Raw genomic sequence first — 22,094 nt, 5'->3', positions numbered from 1 at the left:
GGAGTGAAATTGCCCTTTTACCATTAAACATAAAAATCCACATCGTACTTCACAATTTAGGACAAGGTCACATTCTAAGAAACTTCCTGCATGGGCTGAAAATTGGATCGGCCATCCTTCAGACTTTGAATTGATGCTGAGTCCGGAATGTTGTAAAGCCTATACAAGAGGTGATGTTCCTGTTTTGGGAGTGGGGCTTGTCATTTTAATTCTCTGATGCACTCGCACTTTGACCTCAAAAGCAAAATTTTGCACGTGTTGTAAATCTGAAATATGAACAGAAAATGTTGAAAATACTTCACAGGTCTGGCAGCATCTGTGGAGAGAGAAATAGAATTAACATTTCAATGATGATGTTCTAATTAAAGGTCACAGACCTGAAATGGTAACTCTGGTTCTTTCTCCACAGATGCTGCCAGACCTTCTGAGTATTTCCAGCATTTCTGTTTTTATTTTCCACTCTAATCTCTCTGTCCCTGGCCTCCTAATGAAGCTGAAAGGAAGCTTGAGGAACAGTGACGACCTTTGACCAGAAATCAGTACAACATGGAAGATTTGTAATTAATTTAAAATGTCTAGGGAATCTGTAATCATTTTTAAGAATGTAAAGAACTTTTAAGAGTTTGCATCATTGTAAAGGAATCAATTGTAATTTTCTTGGATAATAAGAAGTACTCATCCATGTGACTTGGAAGCAGATGCAACAGGAAGGAAGTTAAGAAAAAAAAGCCACGTGGCCAGACATAAAGGAGAACTGTGGACAAAGGAGAGCTGCAGCAGAGGGGAATACAGAGACAGTACCTATACAAGGACCTGTGTGCGTGCAATACAGTTAAACAGGGCAGAAAGCCGAAGACAGGGATAGAACATGGCTTGTGAATTGGACAATTTTATTGCTGCTGCTTCAGTTTCATCAGAGCCAACCAGACCATTTAATGGGATTTATTAAAGGAAATAGATAAAGGAGTCTCTGGGGAATCTGTGCCATCATGACTTGTGAACCTAACTAGGAAGGTTCTACAGGAGTGTGCTGTTTGGGTGACGGCCATCTCTGGGGACCTCAGATGGAATACAGCTGCTGATGAACGTGACTCGAGAGCTGAATCGATTGAGTGGGAAAATGGGGAATCCTACGTACCGGAAGCTGAGTTAGAGAACTTTGGAGCTTCACATTCTGCCATGTGTGCAGTGAGTGATGTGGGTATTTGTGGTTCTGTAAGATGCAGCTTTGTTGTATTAACTATTTAAAATGAAATTTACCTTTTTATTTGAAGTATCATTTCCCTGTTAATTTACATTGATTTTAATTTGTGTTAAAAAGTGAAATCTTGTTGGTAATTTCTTCATTTGCAGGTCATTTGGTAAGTTTGTTTATTCTGGTTTACACTTTCCCTATAGGAACTGTTTTCTTTCAATTAGGCACTCTACAGCCTTCAGGCCTCATGACTGAATTCACCGATTCACCAGATCGCAATTACCGCTCCTATCTTTTTGGACAACAGCTGTTGATAATGATTCTGCTGTTATCATTTATACCTCCTCTAGACACATCTTTTATTTCTTTACTTGTCCCATTAACATCTTTTGTTTTGCACCATTAGCCCTTTTGTCAGTTAATCATTCTACCCTCCGCCCTATTACATATTTTCCCTTTTTTTCTTTCCTGTCCTCCCATCCCATCTTTCCCTGCCTCTGTACTTACTTAAAACCTGTTCCATCTTTAACTCTTTTCCAGTTCTAGTGAAAAGTTATTGACCTGAAATGTTAACTGTTTCTTTTTTCCACAGATACCAACAGACTGCTGAGAATTTCGAGCAGCTTCTGTTTTTATTTCAAATTTCCAGCATCCTCAGTATTTTGCTTTTGTGTTAAGTATCCTCTACCTTTTAACTTTGTGCTCCTTCTAAGTGGATGAAGGGCAATTCTGGTCCATTCTGGATGCAAATCGGCTTCACGCCGGCCTCCAGCGGGATTTGCGTTCCACAATGGTGGACACCATTGAATGATCCCGCTGTGCTTTCCTGCCAGCCTGAAACTGATTTCTGCCCCTCACGCTGAATTGTGTCCACACCCGCCTGCCAATGGGACCGGATGATTCCGCACATTAGCAACTCAGAAATATATTCAAAGTAAACAAGACATCATAATTTCCCACCCCAACTGCAGGTGAGAGGATCAATCAAATCAATGTTTTATTCACTGTAACTGCTTATTCTGCTCTGACATTGGGAATATTTCCAATCTTGGTGTTGTCCATAAAAGGAACCAATATGCTCATAACAGCACTTGTCCCTGGAAGATTGACGTGTGATTCTTTCAAATGAATAATGACTGAGCATGTTATTATAACCATGAAGGTGTCCTTTTGACTCATGTGAATCATCTTACTCCGGCTATTAATAACTGTGATGCCAGATAATTCTGCTAATGGCTATTCCTAGTTTCCGTACAACTTCAGTCTCAGCTATTGGTTATATAATCTTGATGACATTTTCCAAAATTATTTATAAATCACACGTGGATCATCAGTAAACACTTCAGGAACACGGCCCCAAAGTCAGCATTTTATATTAGGAAATTCAATGATACATTCAAGTTATTACTTTAAAATAAAGAACATCAGGGTAAGGGTTGGCAGTGTCTAATTGGTGATGTTATACAGAAATATTCCTGCAAGCTGGCAGGTTACCTACCCAATGCTTTCTTGTGGTTGTGTTTCTGGGTCTGCTCACTAGATGTTATAGTTGGGCATTTAGAAATATTACTTTGTTGTAATGAAGGCTTTAAAGTTAGGAGCCGAGTCTGTAACTTACTCACAAATGGCCTACAATACGAACATACGAATTAGGAGCAGGAGTAGGCCACTCAGCCCTTCGAGCCTGCTCCGCAATTAAATAAGATTATGGCTGATCTGATTGTAGCCTCAACCTCATGTTCCTGCCTACCCCCAATAACATTTCACCTTTGTTAATCAAGAGTCTATCTAGCTCTGACTTAAAGATATCCGAAGACTATTCTTCCATTGCTTTTTGAGGAAGAGAGTTCCAACGACTCATGATCCTTAGAGAAAAAAATTCTCCTTATCCCTGTCTTAAATAAGCGACCCCTTATTTTTAAACAGTGACCCCTATTTCTAGATTCTCCCAGAAGAGGAAACATCCTCTGCACATCCACCCTGTCAAGACCTCTCAGGATCTTAAAGGTTTCAATTAAGTCACCTCTTACTCTTCTAAACTCCAGTGGATACAAGCTTAACCTGTCTAACCTTTCCTCATCAGACAACCTGCCCATCCCTGGTATTAATCTAGTAAACCTTCTCTGAATTGCTTTTAATGCATTTACATCTTTCCTTAAATAAGGTGACCAATACTGTACACAGTACTCCAGATGTGGTCTCACCAGTGCCCTGTACAACTGAAGCATAAACTGTCTACTTTTGCAATCAATTCCCCTCACAATAAACGATAACATTCCATTAGCTTTCCTAATTACTTGCTGTACCTGCAAAATAGCCTTTTGTGATTCATGCCTAGCATGAATCATGGAGTCATACCTACCACAAAGGAAGATGTCCAGCCTCACATGTTGCAAAGATCAAAGACATTCTAAGATCAAGATGTCAATCGCTCTGTAGTGACCCCAACATCCCGCTAAAGTCCCCCTTCCTTGACTGAAGTCAGTTCCTTTTGGGGTGTGGTTGAAGTGGTGGGTAACTTTAGGTACCTTGCTCAATTGTGTCTTATCTGTGAGCCAAGAGGTTAAGCTACTGATGAGTGTTATGACAGGCAGATGGTAAATGCCAGAGGGAAACTTGAGGCAGCTGCCACAACTATTTTTTAATTTGTGCTTATTTTGAGATGCGGGCTTTGAATTCAGCAAAAAGAAGTCCACCAAGTCTTATAGGTTTCTTACAAAACTAAATTAAACCTTTATTAATAGAAGAAATTATTTTAAGCACATACATAGATCTACAAATTACTACTATGATAACTTCTAAATCCCAAATTAATCTAAATGCCAGTTATACCTCCTTTAAGGCAACAGTGAGACACACAGGCTTTTAAAAGACCCAGGCAAAGTAACACACAATACTCGAAATGGTCGAATTCAAAGTGAGTTTTTCTCAGCTTCAGCAGCTTGAGGTTTAGATGCTGGAGGCTTTTCACATTTGTTATATCTTATAATGCCTTCCCTTGCACACAGCCTTCTCTCCTTTATACATATTTTTCCCTTTGAATGTAAATTCCCATTGTTTCACTATGTCTTTGGACTTTTATCTCTCTAATAATAAAATCCATCAAAGTACCAACTTTACCAGTAATCTTTGGGAAAAATAAACACACTGGGCAGAATTTTGTTGGCAAGCAGGGGGCGGAGCCCGCTCGCCGACGTGTAATATGACGCGGGATGACATCGGGTGGAACCCCTGATGTCATCCCGGTCCATTTAAATTTTCAGGAAGGCGGGGGAACAGCAAAATCAGCTGTGGGCCCGCCGACCTGTCAATGGCCAATTAAGGCCATTGACAGGGTCATTTAAACAATTAAAGGACCTGCCCGTCCAACCTTAAGGTTGGCGGGCAGGCCAGGAGCCCCGGCGGCTAATAGATAAAACATGAAACCTCATCCGGCAACGGGATGAGGTTTCATGCAGGGTTGCAAAAATTTTAATGAAGTTATAATGTAAATTATGAACATGCCCCATCTCATGTGACATTGTCACATGAGGGGGACATGTTAGGGAATTTTTTTTTCTATTTTTCATATTTTTAAAAAGTGTCAGCGATCTCCCTGAGGCAGCACTTAGCCTCAGGGAGATGTGTGCTCCTTCGAGAGCATGCGCAAAAGAGCGCACTCTTGCTTTTGGGGAATTCCACCCCACCCCCTCGCCCGCACAGGAAGAGCATAGCGCTTCCCGCCAGATGTCACGCTGGGCGGGCCCGCTTCTCCAGCGGGGATCTGCTCCCCGCCCGCTGGAGATTGGGTCGGGCCCGCCTGCCCAGCAGGCAGAAAATTCTGCCCACTGTTTCTTAACTTCTCCTGGCTAAGTGAAACATTTCGCCCCCCCTCTTTTGAATTCATCCTAGTCTGGTTTATTTAAAATGCAAATGTTCCCTTTATACCTTACATTCTTCCGCCCCCCCCCCCCCCACCCCCACCCGTTTACCTTCTTAACATTTCAAACCCAGCTTATCTTCTCTTACATTAAAGCCTTCAGATCAGCTGCCTTTAATTCAATTAAGTCCCACACACACACACCCCGCACTATTACTCTACAATAAATTACAATAACATTATGAAAATTATTATATCTCCCTGACATAAGCTACTGGTAAGTACTTGACAGTAGAGAACATTATAGTTGAGCTCATTCCTGTCCATGCTGGTTTTCTGTGTAGGTCATGAATAATGACCATGGACAGAAAACTTGGGTGATTAGTTAAAGGAAGATTTGATAAAGGCATTCAATATCATGAAGGCTTTTGATAGGTAAAGTAAGAAGAAGCTGTTTCCAGTGGCAGAAAGGTGGGCAACCAGAGAACACAAATTTGTGGCAAAAGAATTAGAGGTGACATGAAGAAAATTTATCTTATGCTGAAAGTTGTTATGGTCTATTCATTGCCTGAAATGGTGGGTGAAGCAGTTTCAATAATAACTATCAAAAGGGAACTTGAAGGAGAATTTTCAGGGTTATGGAGAAAGATCAGGAGAATAAGGTTAATTGGTTAGCTCTTTCAAAGAGGCATGATGGGCCAACTGGTCGCTTTCTGAAATGTATCACTCTATGACTCAACGATTGCACGAATTATGCCATCATACAAGTCAATGATTCTTTTCATAAATTAGGGGGAAAAAAGCACTCAAGCATTTTTCATAGAAACAGAAAATTTACAGTGCAGAGGGAAGCTATTCAGCATATCTTGTCTGTGCAACATGACAAAGGGTTATCCAGCCTGATCCCGCTTTCCAGCTCTCAATCTGTAGCCTTGTAGTTTACAGCACTTCAAACGCATATCCAAGTATTTTTTTGAAGTATTTGCACAATGTATCAGACTGGATTATATGCTGAGGGTGGACTCCCCTCAGCCCAACATGAATTTTACGACAGGCACACCTCTGCTTGGCTGGCTGGTCCCATTTTAATTTTTTGGATGATGACCTTTTAATTTAGTAAGCGGCAGGACTGCCATCTGTCTCCAGGAGGAAGTCCTGCCTTAGAGATGCCAACCAGTCAAAGACTGGTAGCTCTGCACACTGGCAGCAACACACCAGGATTGGTGGCCACTGCTGAAATTGCAGGAGGCCCAGGGGAAAGGGGAACCATGGATGCTCCCAAACCCATAAGTCTGCAATTTTGCTGGGACTGGGTTGGCTGGCCCTGATGAGGGTGGATGCGGGCGGACAGAGGTGAGGAGGGGGCAGAGGGTGGATGCAGGGAGGCAAAACTGTGGGCTGCCTCCGATTGGCACAGGGCTACTAGGAAGGATGCACCACCGCCTGCTTTACATTGACCAGCAGCCCGCAGGGTTAAACCTACCAGGCCACATTTTGGGTGCAGATCTCTCTTGCCACCCATTAAATTGGAGCAACGGTGGAATGAGACCCTTAATTGCACATTAATTGCCCACTTGCGGGCCTCAATTGGGCCACAAACAGGCAGTCAACCCGATGCCACCCCCATCTCCCTTAAAATCGGGGTGGGGGGGTGGGCAGGGTTGGTTAATGCCCTAATTTACGGTCCATTCACCTGTTTTCCTGCCCGCGGGGTGGCCTGTAAAAATCAGCCAATGCTCTAAGGGCATTGCATTCTCTGAATTCATTCCTTGAGGTAATTATTTGTTTAAAGTAACAAACATAATGACATAACCCACCGAATTCCTGAACAATGGGCCCCCTATTTCACACCACCTGCCACTTGGCACCCTCATTTCATATGACAATTCCCAAGCCCTTTTGTGGAGCCAATTTGCCACAGGCAGCCACATAATTGATTCTTATTCTGCCAAGTCAGGTTATCTATTTTATAGAGTGACCTTTCTGTCAATGGAAGAAGGAATCATAAAATAGACAGTTCCTTTTAGATATTTGCTGTTAAGTTATACCTTTCTTGTGCAATATAAAATAGACCACATTGGTATTCATTGTACCATTTTTATGCCCTTAGGAGACAGAATCCTTGGTTAACTGCTGCAGCTGTGAAATTTCCTCTTCCTCTAAAGCTGGTCCAACCTCTGTATTCCTGAAGCACACCTTGTTCTCATTATAGACGGTGACAGAAGACTGATTGAGTTAATACAAGAAAAACAGAGACAAGCATTCCCCAAGTCAGAAAGAAAACAAAAGGTTAGACAGGGAGGGAGCTTTGTGTCATCATGGCTCAGTTGGTAGCACTTTTGCCTCTGAGTCAGAAGCCTGTGTGTTCAAGTCCCACTCCAAGATTTGAGTACAAAAATCTAGGCTGACACTCCAATGCAGTGCTGAGGGTATGCTACACAGTCAGGGGTGCCATCATTCAGAGGTGATCTTAAACTGAGGCCCTGTCTGCCCTCTCAGGTGGATCTAAAGGATCCCATGACAATATTTTGAAGAAGAGCAGTGGAGTTATCCAGGCCAATATGTAGAAAAGTTGAAGTTTGAAAATGATTTACAATTAGCTTGTAGTTTAATTATGTGTAGTAACCAAATAATCGAAATGTGTTAACCCAGTCTGAGTTAATGCTGAATTCTGGGACACCAGCACATTGCACGATTTGGTTTTTCTTAGCATCTCACGGGGCATGGTCAGGGAACCGATCTGCCACAACTCCCCACAATTTTACCAGCCCCCCTGACTTGTTGCTGACTCACGTGGGCTGGTAAAATTCTCCCCACTGTGTTTGTACGGCACTGGCTGGCAGCATTATGTACTGCTGTGAGTTAGTAGCAACCACTTTCCTCACCAGGAAAGAGAGAGCACAAGTCCATATATGCAAGATCAGACAGGGTCTTGTAGAATTTCCAACTCCTTGGACTGTAAATATGTTTTCTACTGATTGCAAACAGCCAACAGAGTAACTGAATGCTGGCCAGTAGAGTGTTTTTCTGGGACCAGGTGCAATGCAGATTATCTATCCAGCTGGCTCAAAGTCAGTATAAATGGTACTGTGGATGTAAACAGCCTCTCCCTATCCACAAAACAAACTTGAGAAATGGAGACATAAATTATGAGTTTCTGTCAGCCTAGACTAACAAAGTCATATTTTTGTTACTATTTTTGCTTTGGAAAGCACTCCCTTAGATTTTCTTTATTCGTCAGTAAATGAGGTAGCTGTGGTTCACCATGTTGAAGTAATGAGAGGTGACAACAAGCAACACAGGAACCTAGGACACTGAGTTACATTGCAGAATCCGTTGTTAAATTCTTATGCTGAAGCTGTGCAGTACTCTGAATAGGCACAACAGCAGTGCAGTCTACAGTCCTGATCACTGTCAGATAATGGGGCCATCTTGGAATTAACGTAGTGCAAAGGAGAGCAGCAATGCATGGATGAACTGAATGGCTTTACTCATCTAGAATTGTCTTGTGATTCTATGAATAAGTCTGAGCTTTGATATTAGAGAATAGAGCATTGAGGAGCTGCTTGCTAAGATACAAACACGCAGAGAAAGATCAGCTGGTCCATGAAGCCTGCCCCACACTGCAATGGCTGGACCATCATGGTTAAACACGCTTTCTCATCTCCGACTCCCTGGCTGGCATTTTACATTCTGCGGGCAAGCGCGCACCCAACCCAAATGGGGGTAAAATTGCGCGAGATGATGTCGGGTAAGCGCCCCAAATTCATTGCACACTTGTGTGATATTTTGCTCAGCAGGTGTGCACAAAAGTTGGAAGAGCGCCCGCCAACAATTAAGCGGGCAATTGAACCCAATAAGTGCCCAACTGAAAGTGATTTTTCATGGCCTGTCCAACCTTAAGGCTGGCGGATGGGCCAATCGGCCAAGTGGGCTTTACATTTTTGATGAAGCCTCATCCAAGGGCGGGATAAATATCTGTTAGGATTTAAAATTAAAATAAATATCTGGGGACTGATTTCTTAATGAGGTATGCTGTCAGGTGCTTGATTGTGCTGCATGGACATTTTTCGCAGCATTTTTGTGCTTTATTTTATTATTTGGAGGTCTGCAGCTCCCTGAGGCAGCTGTCTGCCTTCAGGGAGCTCAGTGGAAGTGCTCAGCAGCACTCATGGTGACGTCGATACCCACCCTCTTCCTGCCCCGAACGGCAGTGCTGAGCCTTTCTCCAGGCATTTCATGCTGGCTGGCCGTTAATTGGCCAGCGTAAGATCGTGTTCGCAGCATGATCTCAGCCGGGAGCAGGTTTTACGTCCGCTTCCGGCCACGCCGACTTTGGGTGCAACCCAGGGGTAAAATTCAGGCCCCTCTCTCTGACCCACCCCCCCAAAGCCTCGCAAACACATGGGAGGGACCAAAAAACCCAGAAAAAAATCCAAAACAGTTGATCAAAACTAGTTCAGAAGATCGCATAAACCAATTATTACCTACAAAGCCACTTACCTTCTATATGATGTGATCTCTGCAGGAACCAATCTAGCTCCCTCTTGAAGGTGTCAAGAAGGTCAGTACCCACCGCCCCAGCCAGCAATGTAATCCAGATGCTCACTGACTACCCTCTTGGGGGGAAAAAAGAATCACCTAATATTCCGTCAGATAGGTTTCTTCAGCCTCAAAAAGGGTAATCACAGAGGTATAGAAGAGACACAATGGAATATAGAAGTAAATCTAAAACAATGATTTCGGATACACCAGGTCAGCAGGGCAAGAGACACAAGTTCAATTGTATGAAAGATAAATTAGTTGCAAGTACTTGCGCAGGAGGTGGTCAACAGGTGGATAAGTTGCCTAGAGGTTGGTTTAAGACCATGAAACTGGATTTATTTAAGAAATACCTAGCTACAGTAATGGGAAGGCAAAGGACTCGTATTCTAAGGGATGAGATTAAATCTATGGCCCGAATTTTCGCTCCTGGGTTGGGAGCGCAAAGTCGGGACAATTCCCAGATCCGCAAACCTGACCCCGGTAAAAGTGCCCCGAAAGTTCAGATATTCGGTCTGGGGAGTGTGTGTGAAAATGGGAATTGTGGCAGGTGACCCCGGAAAGAGTTTGGAGGCTGCCGGGTGTGGAAAAGAGCTGGGTGAAAGCCGGTTTCGGTGCTTTGTCACTTTGTTGTAGATATTAAAATAAATATAACGAAAAACAGCCTCTCCAACCCTCGTCCCTAATGTCACCTCACCCCCCACACTCCCCATTCCCCATCCCTGCCAACCCATGCCCTCCACCCACCCCCCCATGGCCCCTCGTAGCCACTATGCCAACCTCATGCTGACCCATGCCACCTACCCACCACCCTTTGTCTTAAGAGACTCTATGCCAACTCACCCAATATCCACCATGGGCAGACCTCAGGACCCATGCTGAGGTTAAACAAAGTTCTTAAGTGTCTCTTGATAAATTCACTATTTTAAAAAAATCATATAGATAAAAACCCATTCACCACATTTAACTTCCTTCAAACGCTTAATCCTTATAACAACAAGCATTTGTATTTCTAGTCCCACTTCAAAGACTTTATTAGAACTTGGAGCTGTCAATCAAACTGCACTCTGTGATAATGATAGGTTGTGGAATCAGTCATGCAGCATTAATCCTAGAATGCTAATCCTCAGTTTATATCAATAGACAGAGTGAAATAGCAATCACTATTTTTTTAAGCCGTAGACAGTTTTTCAAATATTTAAAGGGCAGGAGATTTAAATGCCTTGAAAACTTGACAGCTGTGATGGGGAAGATTATCAGTGATAAAGAAACTGCCAGAAATATAACATTAGTGTATATTCAGATAAATATGAGCTAATCTCAAGTGGTCAGTACAAACTTAGAAATAGGTCAGGTTTGATTATTTTAGTGAAATTATTTGAAACAATTACCAAGTATATTGACAAATAGAATGTAGTGAAACAATTCATTTGAATTTTCATAAAACATTATTAAATAGCAACATAGAAGACTTTGACCAGGACTTTCCTGCTCACAAGCCCACCTTTTTAAGGCAGGGTCATGAAAGAGATTGGCAGAAAATATAGGCCGTGAGGCATTCAATCACTTCACCACTCTGATGCTGCCTACTTCATCCCCCCCCTCCTCCCCCCCACCCGCCATCACCATTGAAACAGTGTCACTGGTTGGTTCTTTCATACATGCTGCACATAATTGATGGTGGAAGACAATCCAATGGCCCCAGCAGACTTTCCTTCCTCCACCTTCATTTTACAGCTACTTACTATGGGGAAGTTGGAAGTAGGCCCTAGGAAGCAGCAATTATGGTCTTGAGGTTCCAGGTTGGAGATTAATGGATCTTATAGCAGCTTCTTTTCCCTTCATTCCATCCTCATTTAGCTTCTTGTGGGGCCTCAGTCTCTGTGAAAGTCTACAAGGATGCAAACCTTCTGACCATTGGGATGCACCAAGTGACCTTAACTGCCCATCCGCCTCTTGTGGTGCTGTCATGGTAATGTTGCTGCAGCATGGTTGTGTCTTTGTGGCCAGGCAATGGTGGTCTCTCACTTGGCAGTGGGAAAATTGCCTGGAACCCACCAGGCATGAATGATGTATTAGGCAACTGGGTAGGTCTTCCCCTGTTCTACCATTTTAAATCCAAAGTGGATCTCCCAACATCTGCCTACATTGAAATCCATTTGCCATGGACACGGCCAATCCCGGACCCGCGGAACCTGTCCACCCCCGACCTAAAAATTCTGCCCATACACTCATTCTCTCTCAGACACAGAGACACACACACGCACACACTCTCTCTGACACAAACACATGCAAAAACACACTCTCTCACTCTCTCAGACACACACACTCTCTCAGGCACGCGTGCACACACACACCACTCTCTTTCTCTCTCCCTGGCGCGTGCACACATCACACTCTCTCTCTTTCTCTCTGGCAGGCGCACCCGCGCTCTGTCTGGCATGCGCGCGTCTTCTCTCTCTCTCTGGCATGTGCGCGTTTTCACTCTCTCTCTCTCTAGCGTGCGCACGTTTTCTCTCTCTCTCTAGCTCACCTGCTTTCTCTCTCTCTCTCTTTCTCTGACTCACCCGTTTCCTCTCTCTCTGGCTTGCCCGTTTTCTCCCTCCCTTTTTCTCTCTCTAGCTGGCTCGCCCATTTTCTCTCTCTCTATCTGGCTTGCCCGTTTTCTCTCTCTCTATCTGGCTCGCCCGTTTTCTCTCTCTCTCTCTCTCTCTGGCTCGCCCGTTTTCTCTCTCTCTCTCTCTCTCTGACTCGCCCGTTCTCTCTCTCTCTCTCTCTCTCTCTCTCTGGCTCGCCCATTTTCTCTCTCTCTCTCTCTCTCTGGCTTGCCCATTTTCTCTCTTTCTCTCTCTCTCTCTGGCTTGCCCGTTTTCTCTCTCTCTCTCTCTTTCTCTGACTCGCCCGTTTTCTCTCTCTCTCTCTGGCTCGCCCGTTTTCTCTCTCTCTCTCTGGCTCGCCCGTTTTCTCTCTCTCTCTCTCTTTCTCTGACTCGCCCGTTTTCTCTCTCTCTCTCTGGCTCGCCCGTTTTCTCTCTCTCTCTCTCTTTCTCTGACTCGCCCGTTTTCTCTCTCTCTCTCTGGCTCGCCCGTTTTCTCTCTCTCTCTCTGGCTCGCCCGTTTTCTCTCTCTCTCTCTCTCTCTGGCTCGCCCGTTTTCTCTCTCTCTCTCTGGCTCGCCCGTTTTCTCTCTCTCTCTCTGACTCGCCCGTTTTCTCTCTCTCTCTCTGGCTCGCCCGTTTTTTCTCTCTCTCTCTCTCTCTCTCTCTGGCTCGCCCGTTTTCTCTCTCTCTATCTGGCTCGCCCGTTTTCTCTCTCTCTCTCTCTCTCTCTGGCTCGCCCGTTTTCTCTCTCTCTCTCTCTCTCTCTCTCTGGCTCGCCCGTTTTCTCTCTCTCTTTCTCTCTCTCTATCTGGCTTGCCCATTTTCTCTCTCTCTCTCTGGCTCGCCCGTTTTCTCTCTCTCTCTCTAGCTCGCCCGTTTTCTCCCTCTCTTTCTCTCTCTCTCTCTGGCTCGCCCGTTTTCTCTCTCTCTCTCTAGCTCGCCCATTTTCTCTCTCTCTCTCTGGCTTGCCCGTTTTCTCTCTCTCTCTCTCTCTCTCTGGCTTGTGCATTTTCTGTCTCTCTCTTTTTCTCTCTCTCTCTCTCTGACTCATGCGTTCTCTCTTGCCCCCCACCCTCTGGCTCTTTCTCTCCCAATCGCCACCCACGATCATCTCTGCACCACCATTTTACACGAGTGGGCCTTAATATAGCGGCATCATTGAGAAGGGGTGGGCGAGAGCTCAATGTGCGCCGGGTCCAATGGCAACCTGTTGGCCGACTCAAAAGCAGCCCCGTCAGCTATGCTGCCATTAACTCGGAAGACCCTCAGTATGGAGAATCTCAGTCCTGAACACAGCAGGCAGGAGGGCAGGTCAGCAGGGCAATCGACCTCGCATTTTTCCAACAAGTATCTCGCTGCCCTCCTGGAGGAGGTGGCAGCATGCCGAGATATACTGATCCCCAGGGATGGGAGAAGTAGGCCCCCTCACCTCACCAAAAATGGCAGGGAGGAGGTGGCATCCAGGGTGAGCTCCCATGATGTGGTGAGGCACAAGCACTTCAATGATCTCCTGCGATCGGGAAGGGTGGGTACCGTGTTGGCATGAGTCACTTAGCACGGCTGTTAGGAGCCTCCCCCCCCAACAACACCTGACCTCAGAGCGTGATTGGCAAATGTGAATGAGGCAGCATCTGGGCAAGGGGGTGAGCCCTGGCTGCCTGAAATGAGTATCTTGCAGCTCCATGGTCACGAATCGGCTGAGCCCTGCGAGATATTCCTCAGGTGGGGTTGGCCAGGCTGCAATGGTGCTGCAGGCACAGGGTGGACTAATCAATGCTCCTCTCTCCTTTCAGTAGAAGACACCACACAACAATGCAGAAAGGTTGCGGACTGGCAGAGGACCAACCCACCTTCTAATCTTGAGTAGATACAAGCTGGAGGCCCTGGAGCTGGAGAGACGCCACGCGCCTAGGTCAAGCGACTGTAGTGAGGTTGGGGTGCCACAGGGAGGTAAGAGTTCAGTGCACTGAGGTCAGAATGTCTGTCGTAGCAACCATTCCACTGTTGTCTCTATATTGATGTGAGCCTCGAACATGGAATCCCCACTGATAATGGAAAGACGAGGGCATCCTGATCTGGGTGCCAGGCAATGCACAGTAACAGCACCAGAAGCCCGTCAAGGTCAGGAGCCTGAAGGCTCGCCATTCATCCCAGAGGACACCGACCACAGAAACGCACCAGCGTCATACCCTCTCATCCAGGCAGGCACCAATGCAGATACCAGCATCTCGGTGGGCATTAGATCATCGGATAGTATTTTGGTGCACAGCGGTGAGGGCACTTCACACTCACTTGAGCTGCAGGCAGAGGCAGAGTGTGCCCAGGGCGCCGGCAGTCGGAGGACTGCTGGGGACCAGGAATATGCTCAGTCAGTGGCTGATGATGTGCCTCTGGAGTCGTCCCTGAGGCACCAGATGCTGGAAGACCAGCAGGTTGTGTGGGAGGATCTGACGGAGATAAGTGAGGGAATGCATGCCATGTTCTCCATTGTGGAGGAATCCATGTGCAGCATGAGCAATGCAATGACCACCATGGTCGAGCGCCCTACCTCCTCCATGGAGAGAGTGGTGACTCTCATGGAGAGGCTGCGCCAGGAGCTGAATCAGGAATTCCTGGGGATGCGCTCGGACCTGCAAGCCCTTACACCGACAATGACCTCAGGTGGTCGCTGTCAGTGTGGAAGATGGATTAGGCACCCAGTATCTCAGCTAGGTGCCCGTCCATCAATGGTGAGCAGAGAGGTCCAAAGCGACCTGACGTTGGTGCATGAGCTGCTTGTTGTCTCTGCGGGATCCTCTCAGGATGCTCCGGATGATGGCAGCAGCTCCTCTACCCCTCTGCCAGTGACCGTGGCATTTGATGAGGTTGCAGCCACTGGGGAGATGCCAACTGTGGCACTGGCCGCTCCCTCCTAGGCGGGGCCAGCACAGGCTCCATGGGCCAGAGGACACCCGCCAAGGTCATCATGGCCAATAGGACAGCAGAGAGAGCAGGCTGTCTCCAATGCCAGTGCCAGCGAGGGGGAGCACCTAGACTTAGCATCCACAAACGAAAATTTAAAGCACCTTAAGCACAACACGGCTTATCACTGGTGATATTATTTTCCCCCACTTGCACGTTAATTATTAGTAGGTGTGATGGAGGACACTTTTCCATTTAATTTGTTTTATGTATGCCAGGCACCACACCATTAAATGTGTTTGTGTTCAACAAGTCTCTGGGTGCTTCATTCATTCTGCAGGTGCAGGGTAACCCATGACGTTATGAGTAACTTGTTTGTCACTGAACTATTTGAAATGGCACATAGTGGATGTGGTTCACTAAGCAAATGTTCCTGTGAGGTATTGAGTATGGAGCCTACAGCCCTGGCATGTGATGGTGGCTCTTCTTTGGCAGACTAGCTGAAGGAGCGTTGGATCAAAGCCTCCTGGGTGTCCCTGCCTCCCTGGAGGTTGCCCAGGTCAGCGTCTATCCCCTCAGCGTTCTCCTGACTATCCTCGTCCTCGGACTCAGTACTGGACTCATCGTCTGCTGCCAGAGCAGCTGCGTCAACATCTTCTTCCTCCACTGCGTCCCCCCTTTCCAGTGCCAGATTGTTGAGAGCGCAGCATGCAACCACTATCAGTGACACACGATCTGGGGGGGTATTGCAGTGCGCCCCCTGAACGGTTCAGGCATCAGAAGCGCATCTTAAGAAGACTGATGATTCTCTCTACCTCCGCCCTTGTGGAGGCATGGTTCCGATTGTACCGCTGCTCAGACTCTGTTCTTGGATGGCAGAGAGGTGTCATGAGCCACTTTTTGTGGGGATAGCCCTTGTTGCTCAGCAGCCATCCATCCAGCTGGGCTGGAGCAGTGAACAGCCTCGGCACCTGGGAGTGTCTCAGGATGTAAACATCCTGGGAGCTGCCTGGGTACCTTGCACAGACTTGCAGAATCTGCATCCTGTGGTCACACACTATCTGCACATTAATGGAGTGGAAGCCCTTCCTGTTGATGAAGGCACCTGGCTCACTGCAGGCACCTTGATGGCCACGTGTGTGCAGTCAATTGCACCCTGGATGCGGGGGAACCCAGCATTTGTGGCAAAGCCTCTGTCTCGCTCTGCCTGGCTGGCCTCGTCCGTGTGGTAGTGAATGAAAGTCAATGCACGCCTGAACAGAGCGTCTGTCACCAGCTTGACACAACTGTGGACAGCCAATTGGGAGACTCCACAAAGATCATCCACCAACACCTAGAAAGAGCCAGAGGCATAGAAGTTGAGGGCCACTGTGACCTTCAGCGCTACTGACATGGGGTGTCCACCCATGCTGTTGGAGCTGATCTCAGGGCCGATCATCTGACAGATGGAGGTCACGGTTTCCCTTGAGAGGTGGAGCATTGCACCTCAGACATATTGAGGTAGCTGCATCGCTGCCTGTAAACCCTGGCAGCAGGATAGCGGCGTCTTCTGCAGCTCCTTCCACCTTGCACTTCCTGTTGGCCCTGTGCCCCTGGTGCCTGCACCCACAGGTCGCTCCCCTGGAGGCTGAATAGGGATACCTGGACTCCTCCCCTTTCTGGCCCTCCCTTCCTCAGAGGAGGAGGTGCCTCCAGTGGAGACCACAATCCCCATTCCCAGGGCAAGGGAAGACTGTCTGATATCTGGAAGGCCCCAAGTGTTACAACTCCTCCAGAATCCTGAACTGAAGCCTGTTATTTCTGTCAAAGCAAATCTGAAGCAAAATGAAGCTGTTGTGTTCACAAAAGTAAGCAGCAGCAAGTTATAAGCTAAAGTACTAACAACTCGCTTCAGCAAGCCCACTCACCCCTCTTATCCCACCCGTGGATGAGGTTTTTGAAAACGTGGCCTACCTGCCTGCCTGTTGCACCCATGCGATGCCCTGAAAATCGCACGAGCTGCATAAAATCGCAGACAAATGGTGCCTCAAGGGCCTTAACTGGCCTGTTAATTAATGGCGGGCGTGCCCCCATCCTCATAGTGCACCCGCGTAGTGAAATATCACGATGGTGCTTAGTGACATCGGACGCACGCCCGACATCATTACATGTCACTTTACGTTCCACACGTCCGCACCCACACGTCGAATGTAAAATTCTGGCCATAGATTTACTAGAATCTTAACTGGGATGAAATGATATAACTAAGATCAGAGATTTTATAAAATAAGACTATTTATGAAAGCATAGAAAAATTGAAGAGGGCATTAAGCAGAAGTATTAAAAAATATGAAAGTATTTGTGCAGGTAAAAGATTATTTCCACTGATGGATGAATTGGTAACAAGGGTTTATTCAATTATGAGTTAGTACCAGGAGCATAAGGGAAGCCTACTAGAGTTTTTTGTGAAGAAGATTATTAAAATGAAATACATTATCACAAATGGCTATTGAAGCTGAATCAATTGTGGCATTTAAGATATCTTGACTATACTGCATACAATATTTCTCCCCTGAAATGGTTGCTGATAAGATGCATGGTTAATGTGGTCTTCTGGACTAAAGAGTTGAAGTAGAATGTTTCTGAATTCTTTCCCTAACTGGCCTTGGGTTTTAAACTTTTTTTTGCCTCTTCCATGAGATTATATGTCTGCCAGTGGCTAAGTATTCTCCAGTTACAATGTAGGATCAGAAGGCCTTTGCCTGCCTATCATTTTCATATGTTCATAGCTAGACAAACATTCAAGGAGGTAAAATATTGAAGGACATGGGAAAACAGCATGCAAATGGGATTCATATAAATAGCTCTCATATATAGAAATAGCATGAGCGCAGGCATGATGGATCAATTTATTTCCTTTTGCATTGAAATTTCTGATTCTGAAAAAGGGGTTGAAGGGCATTCTTTATCCAGAATAGCCAAATGCTTTTAGGACAATTCTGGGGAGGTGGGCACTATCTCATACATATATAGGGCAATCTGTGATTACATGGTCTTTCACAATGTTTCTGGTGATCAAAACTGAAACAATCTGACTGGAAGAAAACGTGGGCAGCATAGGTGGTAAAAACATTTAGAGAATCCCAATCATCTCAGTTCAATAGCAGAACGAAAGTGAGGAGCGATTTAATAATGTAAACCACTCTTTAATAGAATCACAGAATTGTTACAGTGTAGAAGGAGGCCATTCGAACCATCATGTCTACTTTCTCGATCAGAAAACCAAAGGATAACCACCCAGTAAATGGAATAAGCTTCGTGGGCTGAACAACATTTTCATAATGTTACCATCAACATGAAGGCATGAACTTCCTGATTTTCTTGTATGACAGGAGGCAGCAACACAAAAGTAAGTTGATAGGCTCAAATTAACATGTACAATGATAGCAGGCTGGTGTACCAAGTGTGGTTATGGGTAAGAATGAAAATAAGGAAGTCCGAATGAAAGAAAGAGAAACAAGGAATGGACAGGAAGGAACCTTTATAAGTGTAATTTGAGCTAGGTTTAAAGAATGAGAGACAACACATCTAAAGTGAATACTATCTAACATTCTTCTTCATTTGTTCAGCCACTGCACTACACAAGTAAATTGGGCTGAAGCAGTACAGCAAATAAAGGTGTGAATCATGACAAGCTAATTTTCAGTCCAAGTTGGACTACGACATTGCCAAATTTGTGTTACTTTGAGCTTTGGAATCAAATAGTAGAACATTGTAAAAGCCAAATGTGTAACTCCATCAACCTGCCTTGCTGATAAGTGTCAAGAGAAATCCTTTTCCATATTGGTGCACAATCCAGCCACAGCACAAGAAAAATCAGATATAACTGTTTTTAGTTAAGATCAGGACTGGAACATTAAGAGATACATTGCACTGCCCAGTTTGATACATGCTACTTAGTGATAAGCTTACATAAACTTTTGTTACAGACTGAAACAACTTACTATAGATATTGACCAATGTCCTTGGTTGCATCTAAATGAACAATACTGCTCTATAAGTAACAAAATTATATTTTGTAACAAGAAAGCATGAGGTGGAAAGTGCCATTTTGACACTGCACTTTGCCAAAAGGAATATATCACAGACACAGTTCCAGGGGGGGAAAAAAATAGCTTTAGGCCTACATATCTAAATGTAAAACTAAAACGTGGATCAACCACCAGCCCAAGATAGTCAGGCGGCAAGGCCCCAGTTCAGTTCAGAGTTTGGTGGTTTACCTAAGTAAGATCTGCACATTTTTGTACCACTTGATTCAACTCAACAAATATAAACAAGCTTCACAATGTTGTAGGATGTTGTATATGCCTGCATGCCATTATAATGTAAAGGTGCTTGGCAGAGCAAGGGTTAATGTGGGACTGGAGAATAGCACCACCCACAGTATGATGTATAGAGTCACATTGTAACAGACTCTGAGAGAATAATCAAGAGAGAACACTCTAGAAGTAGCCTAGCCTGTATGGTGAGCAACACCATGTAAGACAGTAACCTGGGGTGTGTAAATAGTTAAAGGTTAACAATAAAGGGTTCATATTTAAATATATGTCTCAAGACCTTCTCATTAAAGATCCACAACAACCCAACACCAAGCTGCATTCCCAAGACTGAAAATGTTTGACTTCGATCTGCCATCCTAACTCCTCTTATTTTCTTTCTCCTAAGTACTTCTCAACAGCAAGAGGCCCCTATAGAAGATACATCAGAGGAAGACAGTCCTTGTAAGGAGGGACTGTAAAACACTTCATCCCACCCAAGAGCCAGATCAGACATCGGCACTCTTTGAGGTAGATACTGAGCCAGAGGGGGTTTTCATGTGGTAAAATACCCAGAATGAGTGGACAACAGCAGGGAATGGTGACAAAAACAGCACAGGAGAGCATTCTCCAGAAGGTGAGGCTCTCTCCCAGCTCTGTCCTGTAGGGGACAGGGATGAGGACTTCATGGGCCCAACCATGACAGGAATATTGCTGGCCTCATTGAGGTAGTGGAACCCAAACCAGGGAATTTCATCACTATGGTTGACAGCGTGGAGAAGTCTGTTTACAATCTGTGATATCATCTCCAAGGACATCATGACTATACAGTTCACACTGGAAAGTCTGTGCATCTCCAGAATTGTTGCAGCTGCATAAGCAGTTAATGTTCATCTTGCAGCATTGGTGGAAGCCCAAAAAGCTGCAATTGAAGACTCTGTGCCTCACAAAAAGGAGACCGGTGGATTGACATAATAGGGATTTGGAAGAAGTCTTCCAACTTATGCACTCTGCTGTCTAATAGTTTTGAAAGATCATGACTAAAGCATCTACAGTTCCTCAATGACTTTTTTTAATACACTGGGAAAATCGTCAGGTCCGAGAAATGCGTCCATCCTTATTTTATTTTCTGCCCTTTTATTTTCTCTATTCATTTTTTTAAACTTATATTAAATTTAGTCAGTTTGTTTAAACTTATATTAAATTTAGTCAGTTTTGCCAATTGATTTATTTTTAGTTCTCTTCATATCTTGATCCACATCCTCCACTGTGAAGTCTAATACAATGTAAATATTTAACAAATCTCCCTTTTTTTGATCTTCAATTACAATACCTGCATCAGTTTTAGGTCATTTCCCTTATCCACCCTCTTTTTATTAATATACTTACAAAAACCTTTAATGCTGGCTTTGATATTCCTTGCAAATTTTTGCTCGTGCTCTGTCTTTGCAGTCCATATTACTTCCTTTGTATCCCTTTGCTGCTTTTTTGCATCGCTCCATGTCTAAAGGATCTCTACCGAATTATTACTTTCTTCTAGTGTTCATAAGGAAAGCTATGAACAACATACCCTGGTCTCCTCTGCATATATTAGTGGAGATGAAAATCTTGGAATGATTTAAGGATCAATTAGATGCTCCAATGGGAGGTTTTTAGGGTCACTCTAGCTAAATGAATTAAGAGGTGCTGAATGGACTCCTTCATTGTAAATTATCTTGTGCCTCTTGTATCCTGACTATTGTGTATGTCAAATATAATAACGTCATAATCTCCCAGAGCCTTATAAATCCAAGGGTAAAATGCTTCCATGTTTTACTTTGCTTTTGCCAAATTTTCATTCTTTGAATTATGAAAAGGTCTTTTAACTTTAATGTAACATTTCCCAGATCCTCAATGCTTCACAAGAGTTATTAATTTGAGATCTCCTTGAAAATGGTCATGAACTATCTTTCTTCTTAACCCAAAACAACTGGATTGTAATTTTTATCCTACTCCATAGTTTATGGAACTAACAATATTAATAAAGGCATTGTTTAAAATCGGTCACATACCTGTATCTACTACGGGCATCATTGAGGGAGAAACGTTAACAGTAGAATCTGAAGTATACCCGGCATTAACTTCATCAGACATCAGCTGACGACCTACATTTGGTAAGCTGTATGTCACTGGTAGCTCCAGTACACTATTTGACTCTGATAGATTACTTGATAAAACTTCTTTTGTAGACATGATCCTGTTGGAGGAGAATGTAGAGTTAATTCATAAACTCCCAAATGCGCACAATATGTTACAAGGCACATTTATAGACCATAACTCTGCTTTAAAAAAGAACATACACCCACTTAAGATATAATTACTCTCAGCTCTGAGTCAGAAAATCTAGGCTGACACTCCAGTGCAGTACTGAGGGAGCACTACTCTGTCAGAGGTGCTGTCTTTCAAATGAGGGCATTAAACTGAGGCCCTGTTTGCGCTCTCAGCTGGATGTAAAAGATTCCATGGCATTATTTTGAAAAGAGCAGAGGAGTTCTTCCTGGTTTACTGGCCAATATTTATCTCTCAAGGAAGGTTGCTAAAACAGATGGTCTGGTCATTAAGTCACTGATGTTTATGGAAACTTGCTGTGCATAAATTAGTTGCCACGTTTCCTACATTAAAACAGTAACAACACTTCAGAAACACTTCATTGGCTGTGACAGCC

General features: G+C 44.7%; 1 protein-coding gene and 1 long non-coding RNA gene across 2 annotated transcripts in view; one reads left to right on the top strand and one right to left on the bottom strand.

Annotated features, from left to right (window-relative positions):
* LOC144689369 (shieldin complex subunit 1-like) overlaps nucleotides 1-22,094 on the bottom strand; it is a 94,288-nt gene that overhangs the window by 64,521 nt on the left and 7,673 nt on the right. Inside the window, exon 2 of the mRNA XM_078556428.1 lies at nucleotides 21,442-21,626. Within this exon, the coding sequence (XP_078412554.1) occupies nucleotides 21,442-21,626 (185 nt within the window). The remainder of the gene's footprint in view (nucleotides 1-21,441; nucleotides 21,627-22,094) is intronic.
* Nucleotides 18,090-21,431, top strand: LOC144689371 (uncharacterized). The gene is made up of 2 exons (XR_013578641.1): nucleotides 18,090-18,483; nucleotides 19,800-21,431. It is a non-coding gene; the product is annotated as an uncharacterized LOC144689371 (long non-coding RNA).

This window comes from Cetorhinus maximus, chromosome 14 (genome assembly GCF_964194155.1).
Source record: "Cetorhinus maximus chromosome 14, sCetMax3.hap1.1, whole genome shotgun sequence".
NCBI classification, from domain to species: Eukaryota; Metazoa; Chordata; class Chondrichthyes; order Lamniformes; family Cetorhinidae; genus Cetorhinus; species Cetorhinus maximus.
This window is presented reverse-complemented; position numbering and strand designations above follow the sequence as displayed.